Below are 10,956 nucleotides of genomic sequence, written 5' to 3' on the forward strand. Positions count from 1 at the left end.
CCTCCCGGGCGCTTCGAGTTACCACCCTCGCCAAGGCCTCAACGGCCCTTCCAGATAATTTCGAGATCCGGCCCTGCCTACCCGTGGGATCCTATCTTGGATCACCCTCCCCATTGTTTCACTGATGTCTTCTCTAGTTTTCTCAAACCTGTCAAAACTGGCTTTGGCCTCCAGACTTTGCGCTTGGGAGGGAACGCGCCTCGTGCGCATCTTCCCGCGGTGGCGCTCGGAGGCCTTCACTAACGGCACTGCCTGACGGTTAACTCGTCTACCGCCTCCGTCCCCCAGGCCTGCAGTGGCGAGGGCAGCCGGGTCAGAGAAGCGGAGGCCCGGGAGGCCACGGGCATCGTCTCGGTCTCCCGCGGTCCTGCTGGACATCGCGAACGTCGCGGTCTCGTGCAATCCGCGCACGCGGGGCGCCCGTGGGTCACCTTCAGCATCTCCGCCCGGGAAAGGGCTGTAACGGTGCCTACTCGGCCCTGGAGAGCGAAGCCGGAAAGGGCGGCGCGCGCCGCGCTGTGCCGGGGCCGCGACCCCGGGGCGGGCAGCGGGGCCACAGGGGCGGAGGCGGGTGTGGGACGGAGTCAGGGCGCACCGACCTCGCGCGGGGCGGGCCCGGGCCGGCCGGCGGCAGGTAAGGGGAGCGGAGCACACACGCCTGGACGCGCTCCGGGCCCGCGGCCGCAGGGGAGGCCCGGCGGTTGCCGGCGGGCTCTAGGGAGAAAGGGGAGACAGACGGTGCAAGGGCGGGGAGCCTGTCCGTCAGGTCGGCCGGGAGCGCTGATAATAGACTGTGCGTAGTGGCAGGAGGACGGCCTCCTCAGGCCGGGACTGTCAGGCCGTCCCTACAGGAAACCGACTGCCGCCATTCCCCTCCCCACTGTGGCGGGGAACGCGAGAGAGCGGTTTGAAGGAAGACGCATGCGCATGAATCAAAACTACTGTCTAAATCGCTGAGGCTCGAAGTTCAATAATTGCGACAAGGCGCAGGCGCAAAAAGACCCGGCGCGTTTAAGGTTGGCGGGGCTGAGCTCAAGACGCATGCGCGTAATAATACTGGCTGGAGCCGGGCCCGCTCATGAAATTACGCGTGCGCTCTAGGTCTGTGTGACGCAAGGGGGCGGGGCGGGCCCCTGGCTGCGCGTGCGCAGAGCTTGTTCAAAGGGCCTTATTTAGGTTGCGCAGGCGCTCGCTGGCCATTTCTTCTCAGCCACGCCGGAGTCCTGTGTTTAGGTGAGTGTTTCTTGCGCCGTATTCGCCGCCAGTGGTCTCCGAGGACGCCGTTTTCGGCAGCAGTGCGTGCGCGCAGACCTCTGTAGAACCTGGGGGTTTGGGCGAGGCGCGGGCCGCCGCTGGGAGCCGGGAGTGGCTCGCCGAGGCGCGCAGGGCGGCCGAGGCCTGCAGGCCCCGCCGCCTCTATTGTGTGAGATGTCGGAGGAGGCGGAGCGGAAGCGGCCGCCGCCATTTCCTCGCCTCCACGCTGGCGCCCGGCCGGGGCCCCCTCGGCTCGGGGCGCTGGTACTTGGTGCCCACAGAGGCCTCGGGGGCCGGCGGCCGGCGGGGAGGTGGTGGGGGTCGCAGTCGCCGGGGTTGGGGCTTGCGCGCCGGACCGGCTCTTCGGAGACTCCGGTGCGGCCGGTGCCTCGGGCCGAGGCCGTTGGTGGGACGTTCCGCGGCCTGAGCGTCGCCCCGCCTTGCAGTCCGCTCGGACGCCAGCACCCCCGCGGAGACGATGATGTTGGGCACCGAAGGCGGAGAGGGCTTCGTGGTGAAGGTCCGGGGCTTGCCCTGGTCCTGCTCGGCCGACGAAGTGCAGCGATTTTTTTCTGGTGAGTTGGCGCGGAGGACGGGGCGGCAGCGGGCGGCGGGAGGTGGGAGGTGGCGGCGGCGGCGGCGGGAGATGGCGGCGGGCGGGGGGTGGCGACGGGCGGGCGGGCGGGCGGGCGGCGGGCGGGGCGCCCCCTGGAGGCGGCAGGCGGGGTCGGCTGCTCCCGCCGGCCGCGGTTGCGCAGTGCGTGTCGCGAACGCCCCCGCCGCCGCCCCGGGGAGTGCGGCCTCGCCGGCCGGCCTGCATGCTCGCTGCCTTCAGGCGCTAGTTCTGCTGTGAAGGTTTTTCGAAAAGGGTGAGTGAGATTTCTTCCTCGGTCTAAAGGAAACTACGCAGAGGCTGGGCGAGTAACAGTGACGTTTTGAAGAGTCTTGCGAGTTGTAATTGCGAGTTTCCAATTTTGAAAGTACGTTCTCCACAAGGGGCGTTGTGCTTCGGAAAGTTAAAATGTCACTTCTTAATTTCAGACAATTTCCTAATCGAGATTGGGTAATTGAAGAGTTCTTGCTCCTCTAGTTCTTGGTCTGGCTCACTTTGCGTTTGAGGACACTGAAGCCCAGGGAAGTTTGCCTGTGTAGCTTTTACCCGGTGGGAAGGTTTCCTGAATAACCTCTGCCGAAGCGTTCTCGTTCTCATTAGCGTGAGACTAGGCTGGTGAGGGTGTTTGCAAGAAATGCACAGGCTTTGGAAGGACACGGTAGTGTTGCCTTCTGCCTGAGTGTAGCGTTGGTGCCAGGACGCGACCTGTAAGCGGGAACCCAGTGCGCCGGGAGCCCCTCCGCTGGGCGGCCCGGCTTCAGCTCAGCTGTGCAACTTGGAGCCTTTTAGCTTGGTAACACTGACCCCCTTTCAGGTGAGTGTTGCCCCTGCGATTTGGATTCGAAACAAACTGTAATGTTGCTGCTAGTAAGGTAAAACGGTCAAATGCCCCAGACGAGGACCTGAAACTCGGTATATTGAGGAAATGCCACAAAATCACAAAGTCCAGACTGAATTTGCTGAGAAGGTACAAATGTTTAATGGAGACACTTGGGTAGTGAGGACTTAAGACGTAACTTTGCTAAGAGACTGCTTAGAATACTGGATTTTTTTGATTGGGAATGTATCATCTAGGGATTAAAAAGGTTTGATCAGATTGGGACTATACCATCTAGGGAATAAAAGTTTCATTGGGAGAGGCTAACTGCCTAGTTAGTGAACAGAAGCATCCTCAAAGTTGGTAAAAGTCTTGGTCATTCTAGGCTTCACAAATGATCTCCTTTGTAGTGGGGGCATGAGCAGGCGTTTCATCTGTATCGCCCAGAGGTGGTTTTAAGTTTTAAATTCTGTATTAACGGTTGTTTTCTTTCCAGACTGCAAAATTCAAAATGGGGCTCAAGGTATTCGTTTCATCTACACCAGAGAAGGCAGACCCAGTGGCGAGGCTTTTGTTGAACTTGAATCAGAAGATGAAGTCAAATTGGCCCTGAAAAAAGACAGAGAAACTATGGGACACAGATATGTTGAAGGTTTGATTTATGTTGCCCTAGTAACAGTAAATAAAACATTAAACACATAGAGATGTATCTTACCCCTTCTGAATTTTAGGTATTTGACCGCATGGAAATGGTCCTCTAAGGGAGTTTATGGCAGCTCTTCCTAGATTATCTAAAGACCCAGGAAATCTGAACTTTGATCTCTGACTTTCCAAAGTTGACTAATTCTAAGCACCTCTTTCAGTATTCAAGTCAAACAACGTTGAAATGGATTGGGTGTTGAAGCATACTGGTCCAAATAGTCCTGACACGGCCAATGATGGCTTTGTACGGCTTAGAGGACTCCCCTTTGGATGTAGCAAGGAGGAAATTGTTCAGTTCTTCTCAGGTATGTAGTCCTGTTTGTTGCTGAGCAGCGAGTTCTGGCTAGCTTCTGGCAACATGTGATTAAATAAAGTTTAGCAGCTTAGACATTTAAACAGGTTGTGAGTATGTGCAGATGACTTAATGTTTTCTTCTTCCTGGAGACCTTCAAATAATTTAAGCCCATCTTAAAGGTGGAAATAAAGTACTTCCAAAATGCTAACTTTGCTTATATTTAGTATTATAGTTCAGAGTAGATCTTTGAGGATTGTCCTCAACAGCTTAACTACTTTTCCTCACAATGCTGTTCAGCAAAGTGTACTGCAAGTTAAAGGTAAGATCCCTTCACATTAGATTAGCGTAAGTTAGGTTGTGATTTCTGGCAGGTGTCTGTTGTAAGACACACTGGGTCGTGGCACCAGAATTGTCTCTAATGGTCTAATTCTCTTTATGCAAAAAAACCCCGTTATGGCAGCAACTGGTTTAGCCAGGGAATTATAAACTTAATGAAAGTCAATCTAATGTAAGAGTAGGTTGAATGTAGTCTTAGTATCTGAAATACAGAAAGTGTTTTGAAATTGTTCTGGGCCTAAAGTATTTGAATGTTTTTATGCTGAAGAGCTGATAAAAATTGCATGTTTAGCAGAAATGTTACATTGTATATTTTAAGTACTATTACTTAATCATGATGTGATAAACTGGAGTTAAGAACAAGAAATCCTTTCATGGTTTACTGTAGTATGTATGAAAATCTTGACTATTAGATGTGTCTCAAGTCCTAATATTTTGCCAGAATTTTTGAAATCAAGTCTGTTTTGTTTTTGTCTAAATTGGTGAGAATTGAATGCTATCTGTCAACGTTAAATATGAACATAATTTCATATCTTCTAGGAGAGTGCTTTAAGCCCTTTTTGTAAGCTTGGGAATGTATCCACGGAAAGGATTTTTCATAGACGGAATTTCCAGAAGTGAATCATACTACTGTTAGAGCATAAGAGTGCATGATTGTGTTGTGTAGATCAGTTTTTTGTTGAAAGTTTAGATTGTATGTTTGTCAATGATATGACTTGAGCAATGTTTCAATTTGTATATAAAATGTTTGAACGTGTAAATTTGTTTTAAACTTTTTGAAGTTCCACTAACTTAAAACATTGAAATATAAAATGAGGTAAAAGGTGTGTCTTAAATTTCATAAAACTGTTTTACTTAATGCTTGAAACTATTAAATTCTTGTATAATTTTCTACATTAAGTTGCATAGATACGTATTCTTAATTGTTGAATTCTTAATGCATCCTGTGTTCGAGTTTTTTCTTGTATACTGTGACATGGGGTGTGTTAAGAATTGCGTTGTGATTTGTAATAATGGAACTTCATATTACTGCAATGCATATTTAAAGAGTACTTGTTGAAAGCATACCGTTCACCTAAAGTTAAAATTCTGGTTTATTTAAAGCTATAAGAAGAATCATTTCTGGGCTTGTGATGTTAATATTGCCCCCCTACTGGGGTTATTTGTCCTTGGGTTGAAGGGTTGGAAATCGTGCCAAATGGGATAACATTGCCGGTGGACTTCCAGGGGAGGAGTACGGGGGAGGCCTTCGTGCAGTTTGCTTCACAGGAAATAGCTGAAAAGGCTCTAAAGAAACACAAGGAAAGAATAGGGCACAGGTGGGGATGGATGGTTGGTTGGATTTGTCACTTTTCTTATGGTAAACAATTAAATCCATATTCTCTCTGCTTAGAAGGAAGAAATTAATCTATGACCTAGTCCCCATTCATTGATGTTTTGCCAACAATTCTCAAACTTTTCCTATGTCACAGTCCCATAGTGTATTCAGATGAAATTTTAAAATTGTCCCCAGTTAATTTGGTCGACTTTACAATTTTGTACGATTCGTAATTAACCCCAGTCAATGGAGTTGAGAGACTATGGCTTTAAAAAAATGTTAATGCAAACCTGGCTTTAGCTGTAATAACACCCACCTAGTAAATTAATATTACCATAAGAAAATGTGATACTTTCTGATCTTGTTTTTAAAGTTGAAATGCAACAAACTTTTTCTTGCTGTATAAATATTCTGCATATGTATTAATAAGCATAGCTTTCAAGAAATTGTCACAAAAGGTGTTATTCTCTTTGCTTGTGACTATTTTTCATTGAAGCATGCGCTTGCCTATGCTGATTCTTACTAAAAGCATAGGCTGGGGTGTTTATTGGCGAAAGGAAATGTGTAGTGTGGGCTAGACTGTTGGTGGAGGCTGGCATTTTAGCCCACTTGCTATACATGCTGCCAATGGATTTAAGACATGAAATGTTGAAAGTTGAGTGGAATTCTTTCCCTCCTGAAAATAATTTTAAGTACTCCTCTCTACCCCTAAGGTTGGGCGCTCTGCCTCAGAGGAGTGAGTTTTTTTCCTATGAAGTTTACATTAAATAATCTTAAAATTGAGTGATTTTCTGGTCATTGCCTATGCAAATATAAAAAATCTGGCTTTAAATATTAGTCAGTTTCATGGCTATGACTACATTGTTTTCTTGTGTAACTAAATACCTGTATAAAATGAACTAATGTTTTCTCTCCCCTCCCCATCCCCTTCCCTCGTGAACAATGCTTTAGGTATATCGAAATCTTTAAGAGCAGTCGAGCTGAAGTTAGAACTCACTATGATCCACCACGAAAGCTTATGGCCATGCAGCGGCCAGGTCCTTATGACAGACCTGGGGCTGGCAGAGGGTACAACAGCATTGGCAGGGGAGCTGGCTTTGAAAGAATGAGGCGTGGTGCTTATGGTGGAGGTACGTAAAGAATATGTAGGTGTCATCAGGTCTGTTGTGTCTGTACCTGGCTTTGTTTGATGGATTGTACTTTCTGTCTTTCAGGTTATGGAGGCTATGATGATTATAATGGCTATAATGATGGCTATGGATTTGGGTCAGATAGATTTGGAAGAGGTAAGGTAAGAATTAAATTTCTCAAGCGAAAGATATTTACACTCTTGTCCATCTAGACCTCAATTATTGTTTTTCAGGAATGTCTGATCACAGATACGGGGATGGTGGTTCTACTTTCCAGAGCACAACAGGACACTGTGTACACATGCGGGGCTTACCTTACAGAGCCACTGAGAATGATATTTATAATGTAAGTGCAAGATAAATTCACAAGTCATCTGTTTCAGTATAGCAGTAACAACTCGGTGTTCAGCCTACGTAGGTGAAAAAGCATAGCATGTTAGAGGTTTTATTTGTTTTTTGTAACAATAGATGTTTGACTTGATTCTCAGAAATATGTTGTGTTTATATTTAGTTCTTTTCACCGCTCAACCCTGTGAGAGTACATATTGAAATCGGTCCTGATGGCAGAGTAACTGGTGAAGCAGATGTTGAGTTTGCAACTCACGAAGATGCCGTGGCAGCTATGTCGAAAGACAAAGCCAATATGCGTAAGTGTGATTTCAGTATCTGGGAGGCTCTGTCAACAGGTGGTTGTGTGACTGACGTTTATGATAGAGGAATAGTAAGAATGTGTGAGAAATTTGTTCCCTGATAGTATGTTAGTTCTTCGGGATGTGTTTTAAAAGTTTATGATTTTTAAAATTAGTATGACTGAAAGGGATTTGTTCTATGAACGCTGACTTGAAGTATGTCTTAATTGACAAACTTAAAGCAATTTAGGTGAATGTTTAAAACAAAAGGCTGGTTTTTGAAGCTTGGATAGTTAAGGTAAATCACTTGAGAAGTAGCTATAATTTTTTTTACCAAAAGTATTTGAAGTTCATGGATCTACTTGTTTAAGTGCTTATCTTGTTTTCTTTCACCAACAAACATTTTCAAACTTTTTTTTTCTCATTTCAGAACACAGATATGTAGAACTCTTCTTGAATTCTACAGCAGGAGCAAGCGGTGGTGCTTACGGTAGCCAAATGCTAGGAGGCATGGGTTTGTGTAAATATCACTTTAGTGTCTTTTTTTTAAGCTAACCTTGTATACCTTTTCTCTCATTTCAGAACACAGATATGTAGAACTCTTCTTGAATTCTACAGCAGGAGCAAGCGGTGGTGCTTATGGTAGCCAAATGATGGGAGGCATGGGCTTGTGTAAATATCGTTAGTTTTTTTAAAAACCAAAACATTTATATCTATAAGTCGATTATATTAGTTAAGTTAATTTATATTTAATGAGCTTAGTATAATTAAGTTAGGCAAAGAAGTTTTGATTTGAATTTTGTGTGTGGCTTACTTAAATTCTTGAGTTATATAAAACTGCTTAGAATAGCTTTTAAGTACTTTTGGGGGAGGGGACTACAGAAGGAAACTAGGTGAATTGTCTTGAAGTATGATGTATAAATCTGAAATTGATATACCCAAATCACAGGATCAAAATAACCTTAAGTTTTGGGCATAATTAGGTGTTGAGTGATACCTGTGTATTGACATAACCTTAATATATCAAATTATGGGGGAGGGAACCTCCCACTAAATCCAGTTAAGCAGTTTTCATAGGGTCTTAGCAAAATGCCTCTACTTGTGGAATCATGTGGATTTAGTCCTGCTGATGTGTATACTGTTGGCCTTTTGGTTTATAAAATGTTTGATTAGCTCAAATGATGGATAGAAAGGTTAGTCTGGTCATAGATAATAGGCAGAAGGAGGCAGAGGGTTATAGTAATGTAAGATCAAGACTGGAAAATCAGATTTAGAATTACAAGCCCGGTACCACCAGGTACCACATTACATAAAGAACAAGGTTCTAATGTTCTCTTAACTTAACAGCAAACCAGTCCAGTTACGGTGGCCCAGCCAGCCAGCAGCTGAGTGGTGGTTATGGAGGTGGCTATGGCGGCCAGAGCAGCATGAGTGGATATGGTAAGTGTGTATTTTTATATACTTAGAATAAGTTTTAGGCAGGTTTCTTTAGTTGGGGGAATATGCAGGCTCTTTTTTGTTGAAAATGGGTTATTAAATGTATGCTTTTGATCCTAATGTTACTGTTCTTAATAGCTTAATTTTCAGAACCAGTCATTGGGAGGGGGAAGTGTTCTATAAATTAAAAATAGTCATTACTGCAGCTTGGAATAATGTCGAGCCAGAAAACATCTGCCTCCATTTATTAAAATAACAATAAATAAAGTAGTTCACCTTTTCTGTCTTTTGGTTAGCAATGATTCCATTTTAGATGGAGGGAGAATTTTACATAGTAGAATGGTGGTTGGGTTCAGAACCGTATTTACTAGACAGTTAACCTAGGATGATTTTATTTATTAACTTTTTTTCAATTGGTCTAAAAGAATGGTGATTTTGGTATTATAGTCTTACCCTACAAAATCCTTTTGCAGACCAAGTTTTACAGGAAAACTCCAGTGATTTTCAATCAAACATTGCATAGGTAAATATTTTCTCAAAAAATATAACTTAAATTCCCAATAGCAAATACTGATATGTTGTAATAACACTATCTCTATAGCAGTCGATGGCTCTGACTTAACTCCATGGAGGCTGCCATTTTGGGCACAGTGAGTTGCCTTTAGTCCAACTTTGTTGTCTCACTTCCTGCCCGCCATGAATAGGAAAAGCAAGAGACTGCCCCTGTGCTCCCTATTCATATATGCCATTCGATGGACACACTGTGAATGTTGATGGTAAATTTTTTTTAAAATGCCTTGTTTAGCTTTAAAAACAACATGAAGTAATTTTGCAATTTTTGAAAAACACTAGTTTTCCTTTAAACTTAATTTTCCATGTTGATCTTCAAGCATCCAATTAAATGGTAGCACAAGAGTCTGGCAAGTTGGTACTGCAGAGAAAAGGGGTTAATTGAGACTTGTTTGGAGTCGGGAGTCCCCTTTCCCAAACATGCTTCTCGCCACTTGGACAGCAGCCATTTGTACTCGTATACTTTTTAAACTTTTTCTTGGAATGCTATATTTCGTTTGACTGACAGCCTGATAGCTTCTCCTGACTTGTCCAATCGATCTCTTTGCAGGCAGCCAAGGAGCAGTGAACAGCAGCTACTACAGTAGTGGAAGCCGTGCGTCTGTGGGAGTGAACGGAATGGGAGGGATGTCTAGCATGTCCAGTGTGAGTGGTGGATGGGGAATGTAATTGATCCTGGTCACTGACTCTTGGTCAACATTTTATAAAGAAAAAAAACTTAAGTTTAACAGTTTTGCAGTACAAGCTTGTGATTTATGCTTACTCTAAGTGGAAATCAGGATTGTTTTAAAGACTTAAGGTTGAGTACTTTCGAGCACATTCATTCATCTAGGATGTAACAACTAGGTTGAGTAACTGTAACTGTTAAAACGATTTTCAGCTTTTCTCAAGTTAGTTCTCTTGTAGGTTGTCCTTAAGCAGTAAGTGTATTTAGGTTAAAGCAGTTGAATTATGTTAAATGTTGCTCTTATACCACATTACATTGAACACTGTTTGGATGCATGTTGAAAGACATGCTTTTTTGTAAAACTCAATATAGGAGCTATGTCTAAAATGAAAAGTGAAACATTTGGCATGTTTGTTAATTCTAGTTTCATTTAATAACCTCTGAGGCACGTAAGTTTAAGCTTTTTTTTTTTGTTAATGGGGAAAATTTGAGACGCAACACCAATACTTAGGATTTTTGGTCTTGGTGTTTGTATGAAATTTTGAGGCCTTGATTTAAAATTCATTGTATTGTGATTTCCTTTTAGGTGTATTGCGCTAAGTGAAACTTGTCAAATAAATCTTCCTTTAAAAAATTGCACTTTGTCTTGTCTATGCTTCAGTGTCATGTGGACTGTTTCTTGATGCTCTCTTCCTGCCTGGGGCATAGGTGACAGTGGCCCACGTCTCTGGCTGTGGCAGAGAGGCTCGGCAGTTGAGGCTGTTGTGTAGATATCTTCAGACTTCTCTTCCCTCCAGTGCAACTGAAGGTAAACTGTAGCTTTGGGGCCCTTGTGGAGGGGCTCTGTGTTGGTCTGGCTGCACAGGACCTGATGTGAATGGCCTTTGACTTCCTAAGGTCGAAGTGCCCTCACTGCATGCTCTCTGCATGTCCACAGCCTTCAGGCATGGCTGAGAAGTGCCAGAGGCCAAGGGTAACTGACTGGGAGCTGCCCTTCCCAGTGATGGCATCATTTGAGTTTTCCTTATATGGGGTGTCTTAGAGGAGCTAGCTAGCTCACAGATGGCTTTCAGATTGAGGTTTCAGTCTTTATATTTTTTCCTCATGCCTAAAGATCAAGTCCATTTAAGAGCAAAATTGAGGGGCTGGCCAGGTGGCGCAGTGGTGAAGCGCGTACATTCTGCTTAG

The 10,956-nt window shown here is 44.7% G+C and overlaps 1 protein-coding gene across 7 annotated transcripts; it reads left to right on the forward strand.

The window, feature by feature from the left end:
- The first annotated feature begins 1,036 nt into the window (after positions 1 to 1,036).
- On the forward strand, positions 1,037 to 10,404 carry HNRNPH1 (heterogeneous nuclear ribonucleoprotein H1). 7 transcript variants are annotated; one of them, XM_014860864.3, is made up of 14 exons: positions 1,037 to 1,233; positions 1,701 to 1,829; positions 3,181 to 3,336; positions 3,548 to 3,691; positions 5,198 to 5,336; positions 6,287 to 6,465; positions 6,550 to 6,621; positions 6,678 to 6,811; positions 6,977 to 7,112; positions 7,525 to 7,584; positions 7,677 to 7,766; positions 8,442 to 8,534; positions 9,005 to 9,054; positions 9,652 to 10,404. In XM_014860864.3, exons 2-13 carry the CDS (start codon positions 1,733 to 1,735, stop codon positions 9,052 to 9,054), a joined length of 1,350 nt encoding a protein of 449 aa, XP_014716350.1. In that variant the 5' UTR covers positions 1,037 to 1,233; positions 1,701 to 1,732; the 3' UTR covers positions 9,652 to 10,404. The 7 variants fall into 7 exon arrangements, with proteins under 7 accessions (XP_014716350.1, XP_014716346.1, XP_014716352.1 ...); XM_014860866.3 differs by having other exon boundaries at positions 1,100 to 1,233; positions 7,677 to 7,736; XM_014860860.2 differs by lacking the exon at positions 9,005 to 9,054 and having other exon boundaries at positions 1,084 to 1,233.
- Positions 10,405 to 10,956: the final 552 nt, after the last annotated feature.

This window comes from Equus asinus, chromosome 9 (assembly GCF_041296235.1).
Source record: "Equus asinus isolate D_3611 breed Donkey chromosome 9, EquAss-T2T_v2, whole genome shotgun sequence".
NCBI classification, from domain to species: Eukaryota; Metazoa; Chordata; class Mammalia; order Perissodactyla; family Equidae; genus Equus; species Equus asinus.

What these genes read in the sequence shown, in the direction of transcription:
- HNRNPH1 (XM_014860860.2), top strand. Translation starts at nt 1,733, where the DNA reads ATGATGTTGGGCACCGAAGGCGGAGAGGGCTTCGTGGTGAAGGTCCGG. An exon ending in AGTGCAGCGATTTTTTTCTG is followed by an intron (nt 1,830 to 3,180) that starts GTGAGTTGGCGC and finishes TTTTCTTTCCAG; the next exon opens with ACTGCAAAATTCAAAATGGG. An exon ending in GATGGGAGGCATGGGCTTGT is followed by an intron (nt 7,767 to 8,441) that starts GTAAATATCGTT and finishes TTAACTTAACAG; the next exon opens with CAAACCAGTCCAGTTACGGT.